The following is a 20,424-nucleotide window of genomic DNA, read 5'->3' as shown; positions in this document are numbered from 1 at the left end:
GATTTTTCCGGTTTTTTTGCTTAATAAATTTTTTTCGACGGAACGAAAACTCAAAACCTGAACGCCATTACCAACTGTTTTTTGTGGGCTATCGATATGAATAAAAAATTTGACCACATTTCTTCTAAAAAAGTTGAAAAAAAAACGAAAAAAAAAAATTTTTTTTTGTTTTTCATGGTGACCTTTGACCCCAAAAAAGTCGGCTTCAACAGATAGCTGGGATGAAACTGACTATTGTGTTGACACTATCAGACACTGTACTACAAAAAAGCTCATAACGCTCGTCAAAATAAACTCAATCCTTCATGAGATAATTAACCATTAATTAACAGCTAATTAGCAACTAATTAGTCTAATTAGTAATTAACGAAAAAAAATTCCCATTTTTAAACGGATTTGTAATCAGTGGTACATGCTTGTCACTTTTGGTCATAAGGGTCAGGATCGAAAAACGGCTCCTTCACCGATTTTCAAAACATCTGGACATTAACGTCTCATTAACATCTGGCATTAATTAGCAATTGAAGTACCCGAAATAATAATGATACACCAGGTTTTTTCTAAAAAACCGATTTTTTGGGGGCTGTAGACAAAATCATCTCATAACAGCTGTCATCGAAAAATGCTTGCAACAGGGGGCTTGTCATTGGCTGTCATGTGATGACATTGATTGATCATGATTGACAGAAACTTTTTTCCTGATAAAGATGAGGGATTTTTTCTTGTCGGTTCCTGCGTTTTAGTGCCCGGGGAGCGTTTTTGGTTATGATGACCAACATCGTCAGACGCACCCATCGGCATCTACAGTAAAAAAAATTACAAAAATCGCTTTTTTTGCAACATTAAGCGAAAAAAATTGAACATTTCATTTGCTTTTAGTAGATTTTTTAGCTGTTGAAACACCGTGACAGTAATAAAACTGTGCATGATAACCGTCCAAAGCTTCCCTTGTACTTAAAATTTAACAAAGTGTACAAAAAAGCGATTCTTTTGCAATATTATTCAAAAATTCTATGGAAATCAAATCAAAACTTTCTTTTTATGTAGGCTACTGGAGTGTAATATTACATCTAACGGATTCAAACACAAATGTTTCCTCTACCCTTATGTCATTGGAGCATATTATCTATGAAAATGAAGAAAAAAGATTAAAATATTTGATTGAAAGATCATTGAAAATTCATAAAAGTTTACTTTGACTAAACCTAAAAGTTAGCAAATCAAAAAATTGCAATTGATATGCTTTCTTACATCACATATAACTAATAACTAAAAGGAACTACCCCTGGTTTTAAAAAAATCTTTTTATATATTGTACTAATAATTCGAAAATAACAAACAAGTTTTATCATGTCAGTGTTGTTCAGTGAGAAACGTAAAGTCAAGCGCTACTTTACGTTCAACGCAACTTGATATGTTCATAGTAGTTGACTAAAGCGGGGACGCGCTCTTATTATCCAATCAAATTCGAAAATCTTGAAAGTTTGAATTGCGCGCGTCTTATATGAACCTCGTGTGGAATAGAAATAAATTCGCCATTTGAAGTTGAGTTACATGTTTACGAAAGTTGTCATTATCTCTGTTAACTTTTGAATCTTGAATTTTTCAACTATGGTGTTCAATTGCAAATTTTGTTCGGCAACTTTTGCAAACAGAGGAAATCAATCTCGCCATGAGCATCGCTACCATCCCGACGAAGTAGGTTTACCAGTCTTTACCTGTTGTATTTGTACATTCACTTGTAGAAAACTTTCTGAACTGGAACAACACATGAGGACTTGTCATCAAAAATTTACAAATTGTTGTCGGTCCTGCTATATGGGCTTTAACGACACCAGATTATTTGCTCAGCATATGAGTTCTTTGCATTCTTTACCTGTCTTTGGCGATCAATTCCAACCAACTCAAGCGCCGGCCGAAACTGCCTTTAATGGTACCCTTCAGAGCTATCATCTGCCGCCATCAACAACCCAAGCCAACACAGGCCTTGCTCAGTTCATGCTCCAGCATAAACCACAAATCGATTCGCTTATAGAACAAAAACTCTCACAAGGATCACAAAAAGTTCAATTTAGTGCCCATCTTCAACTCCGAAAACCAAGTCAAAACGAAGATCAAGAAGATGAACTTATTGAAATTTATGCAAATTCGCTCATGACATCGGTGTATAGTCAGGGACTTAGCAGTGAGACCTTCTGGACTATGGTCGAGAAGATGATGATAGTGCTTACGACATTTGCCTCTAATGGTAGTGGTTGGGTGCTTGAGAAAGTTATCAAAATAATTGAACTTTGCCCGTTACCGACCTATAACTGGCTCGTCTTACATTGCGTTACCATCAAAGTTACAAAATTGCCGCGGTTTACTTAATATTCGTAACCATGAGGACGCAAATTGCTTCCTTTACTGCTATATTGCTGCATATCATATGCACAACAATATTAGCTTAGATCGACCAGGAAGGAACTACAACACAGACAAAACTTCACCCGAAATGTACAAGCAAGCCAACCTTCATCAACCAACTGGACACTTCGATATGCCCATGGGGCTAAAAGACATCAGTCAGTTCGAAAATCTAAATGAAGTTCGAATCAACGTTTTTGGTTATGATGGTAGAGACTTTTTTCCACTCAGAGTGTCAAAGTTTGTCTCAAACTTCACAATGGACTGTTACCATTATGTGTTGATTAGCAACTTGGTTAAGGTAGTCTGTCAACTCCGAAATACCAAATTTCGCTTTGCGTTTCATATTTGCCGGAATTGTTTCTGGTTGTGTGAAGAAGGCCTTGCAAAGCTTACCGCACATATGGAAACCTGCTGTGAAAATGCGCCGGCTGTTGTTCGATTACCAGCTCCGGGAAAAAATTCATATAAATTCAAAAACTTGGCCGCTACCTGGTTTGTTCCATTAGTCATTTACTTTGACTTCGAATCCTTCTTGTGTCCAGTAGGAGGATGCACGCCCCACGGGAACAACTCATACACCAGAGTTATTGAAAAACACGAGCCCTGTGGGTTTTCACTTGCGGTAATTGATCACTACTCAACAAAACCCATCTTCTTCCACGTGGACAGCTCTGAAGATTGCATTACTAAATTTGTAAACATGTTACACACACTAGCCAAGGATATATACAAGCGCAAACGAGCTTTTCCTTTCTTCAGAGGTGACCGTAGCCAATATCCGAAAAGTGCAGCTAGCGAATGTTGGATATGTAACGAAGCCTTTGACGATAATGATGAACAATCATCAATTGATCTGGATCACTGCCACTACAGCGGACAATTTCTTGGCTGGGCTCATGAAAAATGCAATCGAGCACGAAGGAACGTCAACTTTACCCCTGTGGTGGGTCATAATATACAAAATTATGACCTTCATCACATTTGTTTAGCCCTCCAATCTTGTGAGCCAACGACCACTGTAAGTGTAATTCCATCTACTGATGAAAAATACATTTCCATGAATTTTGGAGTACTCGTGGAGACCATAACCCTAGATGATGGAAAAGTGATCAAAAAGTATGAAAATCTGAGGTTCATTGATTCATTCAAAATGATGAATTCGTCTCTCGAAAAGTTGGTTGACATTTTACCAAGAGATCGTTTTGGAATACTTGCTTCTGTCTTTCCTAACCTATCCTCAACAGAATTGAAGCTCCTGCAGCAAAAAGGATATTACCCCTATTCATATGTTAGCGGTCGAGAAAAGTTCAGCGAAAAATCCTTACCGCCTCTTAATGAATGGCGTAACACTTTAGAAGGAAACGCAGTAACAATAACTCAAGAAAACTTGAACCACGCCAAGACGATGTGGAACACTCTGAATTGCCAAACTCTACAAGACTACCACGATGCATACCTGAAAACCGATTGCGCTCTTCTCGCATGCGTTTGTGAATTCCACAGAGAGCTCAGTTTCTCCACCTACAAACTCGATTGCATGCACTTTTACACACTGCCAAATATGGCTAAGGAAGCATCCTTGAGAATATCCAAGGCTGAGGTTGAATTGCTTACGGAACGCGAGCACCTCGATATGATAGAAGGAGCAGTACGTGGGGGAGTATGTTCAGTCTACGAGATGAGAAAGTTTACAGCAAATAATAAATATTTACCAGATTACGACTCTTCACAACCCTCGACATTTGGCTTCTGCGTGGACGCCAATAACCTATACGGTGGCGTAATGCAAAATGAAAAACTCCCTCAGTCAGATTTTACGCCTAACTCTGATATTACACTGGCTCAGATACTAAACTGTCCTGATGATAACCCTGTCGGTTACTTCGTGGAAGTCGACTTGCATTATCCAGCAAGTCTACACGATTACCATCAGGACTTCCCCCTCGCACCATCGAAAAATATTGTTGAGGATGACTGGCTCAGTGACTACCAAGTGAATTTGCGAGAGAGTCATAACTTACCCCCCTCAAAAGTCCCAAAACTGTTGCAGACTTTCTTCGACAAAGACCATTATGTGCTGCATTACAAGCTGTTGAAACTGTATGTTAACTTGGGATTAGTCGTGAGGAAAATGCATCGTGTGCTACAGTTTACTCAAAACAATTGGTTAACACCCTATATAACCCTGAACAGTGAGAAGAGACAAGCGGCTTCGAATAAATTTGAGGAGAGTTTCTATAAACTAATGAACAACGCCGTTTATGGGAAAAACTGCGAATCGAAACGTCGACGGATGAAAATCGAGCTTACGAGAGACGCAAGACGAACCCTAACCATAGTAAGCAAGTTTGAGTTTAAAAAATTCAAAGTGTTTGGTGAGAACATGGCAGCTCTCTCCTCCCGCCCAAGAAAGATCTATTGGGATACACCAACTATAGTAGGGGCCACAATACTTGATCTAGCGAAATACTACATGTATCAGTTTCACTATGGAACAATGCGATCTGCATTTGACTGTCCATTACTTTATAGTGATACTGATAGCTTGCTATACCGGATCAATTGTGAAGATCTCTACCGTGAACTGAAGGAGAGCAATGTTCTTGATCAATTCGACTTCTCAAATTAACCAGAAGATCACAAACTCTACAGCGAAGAAAATAAGCGCGTCGTCTTAAAATTCAAAGACGAATTTGCTGGGGATTATATAAAAGAATTTATATGCCTGAAGCCAAAGCTGTACAGCATTACTTCCACTAGTGAGTATTTTACGTTTAATGATTCAAGAAAAAACTAACAAAGTACCAACTAACCTTGTATGATTGTCATAATTTGACTGCTTTTTTCTGTTCATAGGTAACCGAAAAATGTCCGCCAAAGGAATAACAAGAGCAGCCCAAAATTTGCTTTGACATGCAGACTACAATAATACACTTGTGACTGGTAGTACACTGCGCGCTGAAAACACAAGGATTGTTTCGGAAAAGCATGTTCTACAAACGGTTTCAACGAATAAAATATGTCTCTCTGCTTTTGATAATAAACGCCACATTTTGAACGAGGGAATTAAAACACTACCATTCGGCCACTATAAAATTGATCATTGCCGAGTCGAAGATTTTTCTTGGGATAGCGATGAAGTAGAGTGGGACTACGAAAATGTAGAAAATTATGCTCACCTCCTAGATTCGAGTCCAAACTGGGACCATAATAATAGTTTTGTTGTACCGGATACAACAATAAGTGAAAGCCCGGAAGGATGGGAAACACCTGACCCGGGATTTGCAATGACAAGTATTATTAACGAGGACGATATTGATAGCGATGATATCGTAGATTTCGATGCTACCACCAGCTCCAGCTCTTCCTCCCCTAACCCATTCATTAATTATGAAGCTAATCAGTGCAGTGAAAGTAGTAGTAGCGATTATGAAGAAGAACCAGCATTTAAAGTTGCACGCAGACAATAAACTTATTGTACTTAACTACGTAAATTGCGCCTTTTGAATTCCTAACCGTGTAAATTTTGTGTTTATGAGTGCTAAAATACGTTTCAATAAATTGTTCACTTGCAGCTCTTATCGGAGCGAAATTTAGAACAAAGTTGGCTGTTTGACCGAAAACAAGTTTGCCGCCTTGGAAATAGTCACATCTGGTAAAGAATGAAAGTTAATCCCTTACCGTCTAGGATAACCCCCTATTGTCCCATGTTTAAGTATCGTAGGATAACCCCCCCTCTCTTGAGACAGTATTTACTTACTACTCACCCCTCTACCTCCACGACCTCACACTCAACACACACCCGCAGTCCTCCCTACTTTACATGGGGGTTTTACCCCCCTTTTACCCCCCTTTTGTCCAGCCCTCCAAAATGTCCCCAGATTCGCACTTGAAAGCATAATATGTATCAAATCTATATATAAAGTAATTATTCAGAAAAGTCTGTCCAGGCACCAAACACTGTTTTTATCAATCTGCAACGAAAAAAGCTAAATTTTTTTAGTTGAAATTCAAAGCAGAAGCAACATGAAAATATTTGAATTTTCAGACGTACCAGAAGACCTGAGTAATCTTAATTACGAAATATTTAGTTTCACTTTTTTATGATAAACATTATCAAAGGAGTTTTGCTGAAAAGTGTTGTATACAAACACGAACCCTTTAACTTTGAACTCTTTTGCGTTATTGGTGTTTTTGATTGACATCAATCAGTATTTTTCTAAAACTCTTTGAAAAATTGAAGATTTCATAAACAATTCTGGAAGTCAAATGATGACTTCTGATTTAAAGCTGTTCTTTATGCTCTCTAAAATTCTCAGCAGCAAAGTTTAAGCCAATACCATGTGTAAATGTAGCTGTTGAAGGTAAATTAAAATAGTTTTAATAAAACAATAATGTTCTCATGTTTCATTTGATTAATCGAAAAGGAACCCAAAAATCATTGAAGCAGCAGTTCCATGTCCCATCTTTTCAATGAAATCCGTCTCATTTCATGCTATTCCAAGCCGTAACACTTTGTTTAAGAACAGCAAAATTCTGGGGACTGAAACAATTTTTTAAACAATTGTCACAATTGTTTTGATTGTGGCTGACATTACGAAAGGGACAGATGTTTTCTTATGCAGCATCCCCTATATAGTGTTTTGGTAAAACGAAGGAATCGAATATCCTGTAGAAGTTAGACAGTGAATTTAGGCAGTTGTTTTACAAGCGGTATAAGCAGGTTAAACAAATCAATGTAATTGAGAAATTTATGAACATGAAAGGACAAGTACTGGATTACAATTGAAGCAAAGACAAACAACAAAAATAATGGAATTCTGACTCTGATTTATTGATTTATTTCATGACTACTGACGTGTTCTGCTGACGATTAATCAAATGGGGTTACAAAATGAGAAAGAAATGTTAAATTTACTATTGGAAAGCTTTGGTTTCAAAGTTTTCAAAAATAAGTTAATAACCCCAATGACGCACACAAAATGATAAAGTAGTTATCTCCACAAACTATAACTATAAAAAATACTATGGAGAGCCGAAGGGCTGGCAAAAACCAGCAAATGTGATGTAGATTTCCAAAACAGCTGGCGTCTCTTTTATTCCAAAACATGCTAATTTTAATCTTTAAAAAACAAAATAACTAAATATAAAGCTTAAGATATGACTGATTTAGGACAAAGTAGCTGTAAAAAATATGCGATTTAAATAACAAAGAGCTCAGCTCTCATCTTGACATCTTGAGAGATTTTTTTCAAGACCTCTTAACTGTTTGTGTTTAGGACAGAAAGTTGAATTTTTCATCCATAAAGAAGTAAATTTGAAAAAAACGGCGTTAAAATAAGGAAAAACAGCAACGGAACAGTTCAGGTCTGTTTTTTTTTAAATTAAGACTCAAAAAGCCGTCAGAAACTGGACGGGAGACAGAGCAATGTAGAAAGAAAATTTCAACAGATTTTGAAAAGTAAAATGATCTGTTTCGAAAAAACGTGTTTCTAAGCACATAATCTCCATGAGCATAAATTAAACTAAATGCCTACAGTTGGCCTGAAGTCTGATATTTGCAACACTTAAGGTAGCACTCAAATCATGGCAAGTCAGCCAAAATTCGCGAAAATCTGGGTTCTCTCTTATCTCAGCCGTTCGCTTCCTGAAGCTGAATGTTCTTTGTTACCTGTGTTGGCTCAGTATGATTACTTGTGCTGCTTCTACATGTGACCCCTCAAATTTGACTTCAATTGATTTCAAAATCATCAAAAATTATGAAGAGTTCTTTAAAAAATGGCTGCACCCAAAAACAAATTTAAATGTAAATTATAAGAAAAGAATTGCACCCAAATTTAACAAATGTAAATTATAAGAAATGGGAACTCAATAATAGCTGACTGATTACTTGGGAACTAATTTCATATTCGATGTTGTCTTAATAAATGACACAAATATGATGAAATTTCATTAGTGGCGTAAAAAGTGCTCAAATTTCATAAAATGGCAAAAAAAATCTTCTCTTTTTCTTGATTTTTTTTTTCAGGCTCGATATGAAATATGCTAATAATTTTACGATATTTTTTTTAAAATGGTTTTCTCGATTCACTCATAGTCCATTCTAGGTCTAGTTTTTCTGTTTAGTCAATGCAAATTCTTTGAATTGTACGTCAGGACTTGTCTTGCTATGTTTTTTTTACTTCGTCGAGTTTTTTCGCTTTACCAGTTTTGCCGCTTTTTCGACATTTTGCCTGAAATCTTATTCAGGCTTCTCTAGGCTAGTTTCACTCTTCTGTCATTCTGCTCAACGTCCTTTTAAACAGCAGCTGCTCAGCAAAGCAATTCAAAATGAAGAGAGTCAGTATACAAAAATCAAAGTCAGAAATAGAAACGGGATAAACCATAAAGCCCATTTTTAGATGCCCGGTACTGTAAACTTTGTTCTCATAATTTTTAGTTACTATCTATAATGCTTATTGGTATTGATATTAGACCCTGTAGCCTCTCACTGAGAGACAGGAGTATGTTCAATTACGAAATGACATCAAAATAAATCGCACTTAAAAATGTTTTTATACAAAAATCAGTTTTTGTTGATATTTTCTTTTCTTTCAATCCCAATAGAGTTATGGGAATCAACGGCGACTATTTTCCGGCAATCTGCCGGGTATGTTTGTTGTTGTTACTTTTTTCGAAGGCTTTGCTTGACCGTTTTCCCGAACATTATTTCCTTCGTTTGAGTCATTTGCGTTTTCGTCCGTAGAAATTGGGTAAACAGGTGAAGCCTGACGGCTCCAAAATGCTGTATGTTCTCTATGAGACTAAGTAGGCTCCATGTGTGAGTTCACCGAAACTGTTGAGGAAACAGTATTTCATAGCCAATTTCGAATTTTGATTAATTTGGACCCCTCTGCAATTCTAGAAGCAGTCTACTTAGTCTAGAACAGCAAGCCTTCCTAGTCTCTTAGAGAACAACACAGCTTAAAGCCTTCGAGCTTTACCTGCTCTCTTTTCTATTGACGAAAAATATCAACCACGCAAGCATTCTAGAAGAGTTTGCCCCCCCCCCCCCCCCTTACTCATTGTAGTGGCTTCATTAAACCTTAGCTAGCTGCAATCAAAGCCAACCTTCGTCTGTCGGTCGACTGTACGACTGTAGTCGGTTATGTGTACTCAATTTAGATAAATGAAGCAGTGAGGAGTTTTAATTCCTTTCTGTAGAATCGAAACTCCTTAGCATTTCATTTTAAAAATTATTTTATAATACCAGTGTTTTTTTAACCAAATTATGAGGAAATTTAATTTTCCTATGATCATGGCGTTCATTATTACGATTGTGGAATGAAAAGTTGTCACTGCAAACATATGTTTTGATTGTTACCTTTTCGTGGCACATTGGCTATATTAATCGTGGGTAATTTGTCTTGGCGTCTAAAAACGTCCATCAGTTGTTTTAGTTTGAGAAACATGGTGAAAAGTGTGGTACACGGGAGCCCATGTGGACTGTTCCAGAAACCACCAATTGGTTTGTCAATTCTGATCAAATTCTGTGCTTTTAAAGAATTAGTACAATGATCAGTTATTAATGTTTCAGCCCCCAAACCGTCCATAAAATTCTTCGTCAACCCGTATGACGTCATGAAGGCTAAGAAATGCATGGAATCCGATGTATCAGGTAATGCAGCTGCCTCTCTTTTGTGTATTAAATTGTGACCTCTTCAGCGAACGAAGTTCGAAGCAATTATTGTAGTTTTTCATCCAAAATGTCTTTTATCCCGCTTGAATTCTGGATTTTGCGTCACTCAAATTGCTCTTTTATGCACAACTTTAAGCATCTGATTTCTAGTGGCAATACTTTTTTTAACCAAAAGTCAAAATTGGTCCGTTTTTCCCGTTTTTCACTCTAACTATTGACCTATTTATGCACTGATAGCATTATTTGAAACCCTTTGATTTTTTTTCTAGAACAGAAGTTTCTGGAACTGATTTATATTGACTGTTTTGCCCTTCAGTTTTGTGTGATTTACGTTACTCTTACTCACAATTTGAAGCAGCTGAACGCATTTGTCTGCAGTTCGCTACTAAAATTCATCTCAAAATGTGCCTTAATTTGTTCCATTTTCTAATTTAATTTTAGTAGTTTTTAGCGAGCTCCAAAAACATCATTCGAAGCCTCTCATTAAAGTGGAGTTTGATGAAAGTTCAAGGTTGATGATAATTCAAGATTGGTGAAAGTGATTTTTTGTCGACGTCAACTCTCCTTCAATTTGTTCTCAAACGAAGCAATTTTTTTGGGTTCTCTTTTAATGGGATTTTATGCCCAATCAATTTTTCATCTGACCCTTTGAATTTTGGTCCTGAAATTTGGGGTAAGCTGGTAACACCTGAGGGCATGAAATCTGCCGGTCACAAATTATGCGTTTCACCAAAACTGCTGAAGAATATATTCCTTATTTGAATGCCAATGTTGGGATCTTCAGACCCCCTGTAGTGTGCTGCCCCAAAGATTTTGTACCCCACCAGGTTTTCTGCTTTTTTACCTCTTCCTCCCCAAGGAACTCCTTATTAAGTTTAAGCTAGCTACTACCATCAATTAACCATTTCTAGTCGTTTGAAAGCAATTTGGTTCTTTTTTTAATGCTTAGTTTTAACATCACTTCTTCTCTAGTTTGAAAGCAGGTCTCCTGGCGATGGCCTCTTGTCTTATAATGATTTTTTTCATGTATTAGCTTATGAGTTGCTTTTGATTATAAGGAAAATTCAAAAATGCCAGTTGATTTTGAAATGTTTTAATTCTTGTTTGAAAACAATAATCACTGCTTAACTTTAAAAAAGGTATTTTCTGCTATAACTGCATTTTATTTTTTTTTTGTTTTCTAAGTTTATTACACCAGAGCTTCCGAATGAAAGGTGCGCATCAATTTCAGTTTTTCAATTGATAATTTCTGATTTTCTAATGCAATTGTCAAGTTTCCGGGTATCTTCTTGATGATGAGCAATCTCACGTTAAGTTTATTGCAAGTTTCTTTTCTCCTTCCACTGTAATCGAGAAGGAGCCTTAGCTTTACATAGCCATTTAAAACTGAATCACCACATAAACGGTTAAAGCTGGGCTGTTAGTTTCCAAAAAAATAATGTAAATGAATTTTTTCGCCTAATTGTTAGCTGCGATAGTGAGCTATTATTGGCCGTCGACTGGTTTTTTTTGCATTTCCAAGAAATTGAATTGTATTGGTGCAATGTCTTTTTCAAAGATCTGTTAACGCATATTGATTTTTGTTGCAAATTGGACAAGGGATTTTCGTCACACCAACATAGGAGCAGAACGAAAAAGTGAGTGGTTGAAACTGAACTTTAGAGTAAAAAAACTGAACAAAAATTCGTTCTCGGTTGCGTTTTATTGACGTGCGGCAATTTGGCTTATGTTTTAACTGTTTTTTTAAAAGTTTTTGATCGCATTTTTAAAAGGCTTTTCCAAATCAATTCTTTGTCATTTTTAGGTCGAGTTTTTTGTTCAGTCAATGGAAATTTTTTGAACTGTTGTTCAGGACTTGTCCTGCAATATATATTTTTTGTCGCAGGATTTTTAATAACATATGACATCTCGACCACTTTAAATATTTCTGCTTTTTTACCTCTTCCTCCCCAAGGAACTCCTTATTAAGTTTAAGCTAGCTACTACCATCAATTAACCATTTCTAGTCGTTTGAAAGCAATTTGGTTCTTTTTTTAATGCTTAGTTTTAACATCACTTCTTCTCTAGTTTGAAAGCAGGTCTCCTGGCGATGGCCTGTTGTCTTATTATGATTTTTTTCATGTATTAGCTTATGAGTTGCTTTTGATTATAAGGAAAATTCAAAAATGCCAGTTGATTTTGAAATGTTTTAATTCTTGTTTGAAAACAATAATCACTGCTTAACTTTAAAAAAGGTATTTTCTGCTATAACTGCATTTTATTTTTTTTTGTTTTCTAAGTTTATTACACCAGGGCTTCCGAATGAAAGGTGCGCATCAATTTCAGTTTTTCAATTGATAATTTCTGATTTTCTAATGCAATTGTCAAGTTTCCGGGTATCTTCTTGATGATGAGCAATCTCACGTTAAGTTTATTGCAAGTTTCTTTTCTCCTTCCACTGTAATCGAGGAGAAGGAGCCTTAGCTTTACATAGCCATTTAAAACTGAATCACCACATAAACGGTTAAAGCTGGGCTATTAGTTTCCAAAAAAATAATGTAAATGATTTTTTTCGCCTAATTGTTAGCTGCGATAGTGAGCTATTATTGGCCGTCGACTGGTTTTTTTTTTGCATTTCCAAGAAATTGAATTGTATTGGTGCAATGTCTTTTTCAAAGTTCTGTTAACGCATATTGATTTTTGTGGCAAATTGGACAAGGGATTTTCGTCACACCAAAATAGGAGCAGAACGAAAAAGTGAGTGGTTGAAACTGAACTTTAGAGTAAAAAAACTGAACAAAAATTCGTTCTCGGTTGCGTTTTATTGACGTGCGGCACTTTGGCTTATGTTTTAACTGTTTTTTTTTAAGTTTTTGATCGCATTTTTAAAAGGTTTTTCCAAATCAATTCTGTCATTTTTAGGTCGAGTTTTTTGTTCAGTCAATGGAAATTTTTTGAACTGTTGTTCAGGACTTGTCCTGCAATATATATTTTTTGTCGCAGGATTTTTAATACCATATGACATCTCGACCACTTTAAATATTTCTTCGTTCATTCGTACATGCAATTTCGACTGCATTGCGGGCTTGAAATTTAGTTTGCCTGATTAATAGCTGCGCAAGTGAGCTGTTATTGGTCGTCGCCTTGTTTTTTTTTTTACAATTCTTGGAATTTGAATTCCATTGGTGCGCTGCCTGTTTTTGAAGTCCTGTTCACACTTTTTGAGTTTTATCAAATTGGAGTAGTCATGAGGATATATATTTTGAACAATTAGTATTTAGTCGCTCAATTCGGTAAAATATCTAATCAAGTTCATTCAATTATTAATCCAATTTTTTCGGTAGTCTGACATTTTTTCTCGATAATAGCAAGTTATGTGAACTGTTTTGTGTGCAGAATTACCCAACGAAGTCGGTATTACAGCCAATCTTGAATTCCAGCAATTCAACTCGCCCAAAATTCTGCCAGAATCAGCTTTGAATGTGTCAAACCCGCAACAACAGTTGTCTAAAGGGTCCAGCTCAGTGAGGAAAGTTCAGAATGCTCCGATGGTCATCAACACTCAACCTCTCAGAGTGTCTCCATCGCTTAACAACAACAACAGTTCACCGATGCCTGTTGCGTTTGCATTGACGTTTGAGAAACCGTTTCCCATATTCTCGTGCTATTTGCGAGAATTGCAAGATTTTACCAAGTCAGGTGAGTCATGGTTTGCTTTTAATTGATCTCAAACAAAGTTTTGAATAATTATCGGCATCATAATTACAATTTCGGATGCAATTTTTGCCTGATCTGATTTTGGCTTGGCCGATTTAATTTTGTCGAACGAAAAAGAAACGGGATTAGGATATCAAAATTATTAGTTTGGATCACGTTTTGTGTAAGGTTCAGAGCTTTTTGATTTTCCTGAGGGGTATCATGATGCCACCTTCTCTAAGCGTAAACTGGCTGTTATCAGAACCTCACTGGCTGTGTCGATTGACTGCAATTTGTCCTACGCTAAGCGATATTAAAAGATTAGATCATTAGACTTGTTGTTAGACATATTGAACAGATTAATGTGATATTAGCTCACTTTTGAAACACTAAACGCGTTTAAACTGTTTATTTATTTCGATACATACAATAGAACGAAATATACAACGGAGTACGATCAGTTCTAGCAAAGTTTTTGGTTCTGTATAACATTTAGTTTCCTTGTCGCACTTATTAACGTCGTGTTGCTGTTCCTAAAACAAGCATAATTTGCTTCGTCTGTCGTATAGAATCGCATTGCCGGTCACATGGTATCCTAATCAGCGCATTTTTGGCTCAATTAGGCAAACCGGGAGACAGAGTCGTGGGGTCTTCTCAACAATAGCATAAAACAGCCTCTAGCTGGGGTTGAAGTGGTTAACTTTCTGCATTTTGGGAAACGCAATGACTTTTAGAAATCGGTATTTAAGTACGCTAAGAATCATAGGAAAGCTCTTGAACTGGGGGGGGGGGGGCGTGGGGGGATTCGTCCTCGCTTTTCCTTAGCTATACCATGGCATATTAATTAAAAGATTGCTCAGATTGGTTGCTCAGCTTTAGAAGTTAATGGCTCAAAGGTTTTTGAATTGTTTTTTTCCAAGACCATGTTGGTGAATATGGTTGAGCAGTTTTATTTTGAATTTTGGGTGGGTGAAACAGTGCCTCAGAAACTAATAATCGAAGTATTTTTTTCTGTGGAATACATCTGAACAATGTGGTTTATAAAACGTCAGGCATGCATTAAGAATTTGTGCCTATTTTAGTACCTTTTGTTTCAAAAGCCATCAAATTCCTTGGTATAATTTGCAATTTTTTAAAAGTATGTTAAAGTGAGAAATGATGTTAAGATGGAATGATAAAAACACTGTTAATACCATCGATGACAAAATTTGTGAACTGTTATGGACTGCGAAACTGCTGACAGTCTTTATTTTATTTTGGAGTCAATATTTATTATAGCTGTAAGCTGAGCGTTGCTATATTGTTGTTCTTCTGGTTTTTTCTGTCATCTGACGCTCTTTTTTGTTTAACAGTTGTTTACACAGAAAAGCTGAAAACGTCAATTTTTCTGATTGACTTTTTCCTCTCACTGGCGGCATTTGCGCACTCTCTCCTTGCAAGAGCTTTCAGGTCATTTGCGTAATCAGATTTTGATGATACGTGACCTACCTCACTCAATGAAATGAATTTTCCACTTTAATATTTAAGGCTAATTTTAATGAATTTAAGGTCTGAGAACTCATGCGTAATAAAGGTCATCGATTTTTTACCATCGTTTGAAAAAGTAAGAGTAGAAATAGGACTAATTGCTGAATTCAATCAAAACCAAGGGTCGCTGGAGCGATTATGATAAGGCCTGTTAACACATGCGTATTTGGTTTTCCGTCCATGTTGAAAATGCAATGACACAAATTCAAGGACGCTGTTTTGAACATTCTTCCGAGAATGTTTGGATTGCAAACGTTAATTCAATAGCCCATCCAAGCATATGAAGCATTTTATGCTGTGATATATGTCATTGCGAGCTAGCGCGCTTACCACCTAAATTGAACCATTTGGTCCATTTGAAATTGACTCCACAAAACGTATATCAGTACATGTAAAATTTTACCTTGCGGAATATGCCGACAAAAAGATTATTTTCTGTCCAGCCATTCTTTTGCTGCCCGATTCCACAACATGGCTAATTAGGCCTTTGTAGAATCGGGCAGCAAACTTTGTCATTTATATTCCACGGCGTGAAAACCTGTTTCACAATTCAAGGATCTTTAATCCCACACCCTAATTCCCTTCAGTCCACAATTAGACCAAATCTCATTTGAATTTGTATCAATGTGTTTGAGAATTTGATGCTGAATTTTGTTTCAGTTCATAATTAATCCAACTTGAATGAACCTTTGTAGGGAAACAAAGTGGGTGTCAACTATCGGCAATATGTTCTATTATTGCTAATTATTTAAACTGTGCTAATTATTTAAACATTTGCTGCTTTTCAAAATAACAATATCAGAATGATAAATCTTTCAAACGAAGGTTGATCGAAACATGAAGTGAACCAGTACTTTAAAGTATTGACAAAGAGCGTGTATTAAGACAAATTTTCTGCAATTGGATTATTTTCGGAAAAATAGTTAACTTGATATTTTATCAAAGACTCAAAGAACAAATTCAGATTGATAAATCTTAAGAACGGAGGTTGAGCAAAACCATAAGTGAACCATTAGTTTCAAGTTATCTATATTCAGAAATTGTCATCCTTTGTCCTAAATTAAATTTTTTGATGCGCAATATGTTTTGAACATAAATTAACATCAGACTTTGAAGTAACTCGGTTATTTAAATTTGAATTGGCCAGTGGCGGTCAAGCAAGCCGAATTTTGAAAATGAGGTCAATTAAGCGGAACAATTTTGAGATACCCGTATTTCAAGTTGCCCCTGGCGGGCCGGTGGGCGCGCTTTGCTGCGCCGCGATAACCGGCCCGCGGTTTCCGGATTATATCCCACAGCGGATGAGAGGCATGGCCATGGACAGCGCCCGCTGAGGCCCGTACCTACTAGATGTCTAAAAATTGCAGTATTTTTGTTTCTTTGGTGCATTATAATACTATGCGCAGTGTTGACTGTAACGGCTAAAAATGTATTGTTTCTGATAGATTACATATTTATTAATAGCCGCCCTCATCTTCTCAGCCGGTTATTATAGCGCTCCTATTTTTTTTTTACTTCGTCGAACTTTTTTTCGCTTTTTCCGCTTTTTCGCTTTTGCCGCTTTTTCGATATTTTGCGTGAAATCTTTTTGACTTCTCTAGGCTAGTTTCACTCTTCTGCCATTCTGCTCAAATTCCTTTCAAACAGCTGCTGCTCTGCAAAGCAATTCAAAATGAAGAGGGTCAGTATAAAAATATCAAAGTCAGAAATTGAAACGGGATAAATCCATAAAGCCCAATTTTAGATTCCCGGTACTTGAACTTTGTTCTCATAATTTTTAGTTACTATCTATAATGCTTATTGGTATTGATATTAGAACCTGTAGCCTCTCACTGAGAGACAGGAGTGTGTTCAATTACGAAATGACATCAAAATAAATCGCACTTAAAATGTTTTTATACAAAAATCAATTTTTGTTGATATTTTTCATTCAATCCCAATAGTATTATGGGAATCAACGGCGGCTGTTTTCCGGCAATCTGCCGGGTATGTTTACATAATTTTCGGCTTGCTTTTATGTTGGCTTACTTTTACTTCGGCTTGCTTTGCGTTCGCCCCTAATTGTTTTATTGGATCTCATCAACGATCCATTATTTTAATTGGAAAATTTTATTCCGTAGTTAATAGGTCAACTATGAGAAGACTATACGGCTAAGTAACGTATAAAATAATTTCAGGTCAACAATTGGGTGTTTTGGAAAATATTTGTGCCAAGATAACGATTTTTGATCATAACTCGTCCAGAAAATCTTTCCGACAATCACATTACTAAAAATGTGTAAAAACCAATAAGAGGAAGGAATGGTCAACTTATACGCCGAAAAAAGTTGTTTCAAAGCTCGTTTTATTTATCAGCTAAGATACGACTTAGTAATATTACACCAACTGGGCTTTAATCTTCCAAATTTAAGGATATGGTTTAACGACCTTTTTTTTTTTACTTTTCCTGTTCCTCAAGGACCCATTGTCAAATTTTAGATTCAGTTCAATTTTTATTCACAACAAGGCTTTTAAAAGTGTTGGAATAATTTCAGCATTTTCCAATGCATTAATATATAAGTACCATTTTGATGCTTTTGGCAGTTAAAGAAAAACAACACTTAATTTTATAAAACCAACAAATCCTAGAGGAAAGGTACATCTTTATTTCGTTGGGCAATCGTTTCCTGTCTAATACTAGGAACTGTTTTTATCAGCCGGATTTTATTTCCTAAACCCAACGTTTTGACATTTAATCGTGTTTCTAACATAAGTTTTTAAAAAATTGTACAACCAAGTTAACACAGCGGAGGAAGAACATAAAAGTTTTTTTCCCATTTTAACACTAATATAATTTTTTCCAATCCAATAGGCGACAAACTGCAGTAATGGTAGTAAAAGTTTCAAATTGGTTGATTTCTACTGCTTTCAACAATTTGTTCAAACGCATAATAATTTTTCAAATTTAGCAGTTAGAAGTTAACTGAGTTTTATTATTGTAGATTTTTTAGGAGGCTATGCTAAGCAAGTTGTGATTGGGAGGAGGTAATCAAAAAACAACCTCTCCAAATTTGCTCGAAAAACTTTTGAAAATGAGAATGATGGCTGCTGCGAAACCTCATTGAATGTGAACAAATTAGCTAGGATCTAGAGACGCGAAAACCTTGAAGTTAAGCTACAAAACACGATCCAATTAGCGCCAAAACATTCCCCTTCTCAAGAGGGTATATCGTTAACTCTCATTTACTGGAGCTAAATTGCAAGTCAATCATTACAAGATTCAAACCTTCATGTTTAATTTTTAGTTGAAGGAATACGGCACTTTTTCAGTATTGGTTTTTTGATGAAGCACAGAGCGAAATTTTTAGACATGAAAAATGAACGTCTTTTATTTGCAGTGGGAAGTTTGATTGAAAAAGGAGGAAGAAAATTTGCAAAAACAAAAGGGTCTGAAAACACAAGTAGGCTTTTATAAATTTCTCCAATTTGCCGCATCTCAATAGGCTTTGAAGTGCGATTAGCAAGCGGTGAGGCCTGCTAATCCCTCAAAATTGACAAGGCAGTGAAACAAAAGGTGACGTCTTAACAAATAGACGTACCAAAATGTAAAATTTTTAACAAATCTGATTGGTTGAGAAATTTGAAACTCTGTACTTTTATGCGTTCACTTAGCCTAAATTGAACATAACTTAATTCTAGATTAAATTTTTTACCGCCTCTGGCCATACCTCAGCGGCCCGTGTGACTTGATATGAATCTATCACGAACCACTTTCCCCAAAAAAATAAATTTTTTCGGCTTATCGCGATTTCTGGACAATTTTACGTTAACATTCATATCCTATTTTAAAGCATAGACAATTTGTTGAGCAATCAGCCAATCAGAAAACAGTATTCCCATTTTTTCACTTGTGATTGGCCAGCAATAAAATATCTATATTTTGGTACGTCTGCCATTTTCACTAGCGCGGTAACAAAATGTGCTCAATGCGCATGCCTTAGTATAGTGATATTAAACGACTTAAATTATGGAATCAGATGTACAAGTACGGGGGTGACCGCCGTATTGGCCGACAGGGCGTTTAGCCGACAACCCAAAATGAGAAACTTAGCCGACAATTTGAGTAAAATGAGCGATAAAATAAATTCTGAAGCTGTGCTTGGCCAATTTAAATCACTATTTTGTAAGCGGACAATTATACCGTCAACTAGCTTAACGAAGGTCTATCCGTGGTCGCGTAACGAAGGTCTATCCGGGAGGAACGTAACCCGACCGCACACCAAAGATAATGGTCCACCGAACTACTGATTTATGGATCAATTAGACTTTTTTGACCAATTATGATAAAATTGTCGGCTAAATTTCTGATGTCTTCCTTGTCGGCTAAACGCTCTGTCGGCCAGTTTTTCTAGTATCAAGTACAAACTGTGTAGACAATTTCCACATTGTAAGAACATATTTCACAAAATGCCATTTTGTGGAACCAAGGCAACCAATGAGTGCACTTGATTATATAAAATGTCCCCTCAATTTGCCATTTGTACGGGCGCTGGCTGGTAATGGCATCTGGAACTTTCTTTGCCGCACACAGGAATAGTCGTGTTTTTTTTTGTTGGTTGATATTAACTATTCACGAACAAGTGTCCGAAAATACTGACGATAACGTCAACTGCCTGTTAATACTACATATTAATAGACTTGAAGTAAGTATAAATCATATCAGTACTCCTATCCTATAATTATGTATGAAAAATGTGCGTTTGTGAATTGATTTAATGCGAGAGATCGTTTTGTAACTTCAGCGGTGATGTTTTAGTGCTGGTCGATGATCGAGAACCGATGAATTGGCTCTACGCTCTGAGCGCCTACCAATCAATTGTGCCGGACTATGAGCATAATTACACACACAAACTCCCAAACTGTGACCTGAGAGCTAGAATCGTGCCCTCGAAGTGCTCTGAAGAAGTCTCAAAAGCCAGTTGTTTCTCAGTACAGTCGGTCTTGTTCACGCATGTTAATCCACTGCCCCATATTTTACATATTCTAAGGAAGCAGGCTGTGATAAATGCTTTGGTTGGAGATGTGATGAAAAAGCAAGGTTTGTGATTGAGAAGCTTGGTTTGAAATTCGGCTTTAACATTTATCATTTTCATAGA

The 20,424-nt window shown here is 36.4% G+C and overlaps 1 protein-coding gene across 1 annotated transcript in view; it reads left to right on the top strand.

Moving 5' to 3' along the window:
* Positions 1-20,424, top strand: part of LOC142339079 (uncharacterized) — a 73,470-nt gene that overhangs the window by 34,129 nt on the left and 18,917 nt on the right. The window contains exons 7-10 of the mRNA XM_075388779.1: positions 9,849-9,916; positions 9,986-10,066; positions 13,463-13,765; positions 20,085-20,246. Coding sequence (XP_075244894.1) covers positions 9,849-9,916; positions 9,986-10,066; positions 13,463-13,765; positions 20,085-20,246 — 614 coding nt within the window. The remainder of the gene's footprint in view (positions 1-9,848; positions 9,917-9,985; positions 10,067-13,462; positions 13,766-20,084; positions 20,247-20,424) is intronic.

Source organism: Convolutriloba macropyga, chromosome 5 (genome assembly GCF_964194025.1).
Source record: "Convolutriloba macropyga chromosome 5, txConMacr16.3, whole genome shotgun sequence".
NCBI lineage: Eukaryota > Metazoa > Xenacoelomorpha > Acoela > Convolutidae > Convolutriloba > Convolutriloba macropyga.
The sequence above is the reverse complement of the archived record's forward strand: the minus strand, read 5'-3'. Positions and strand labels throughout refer to the sequence as shown.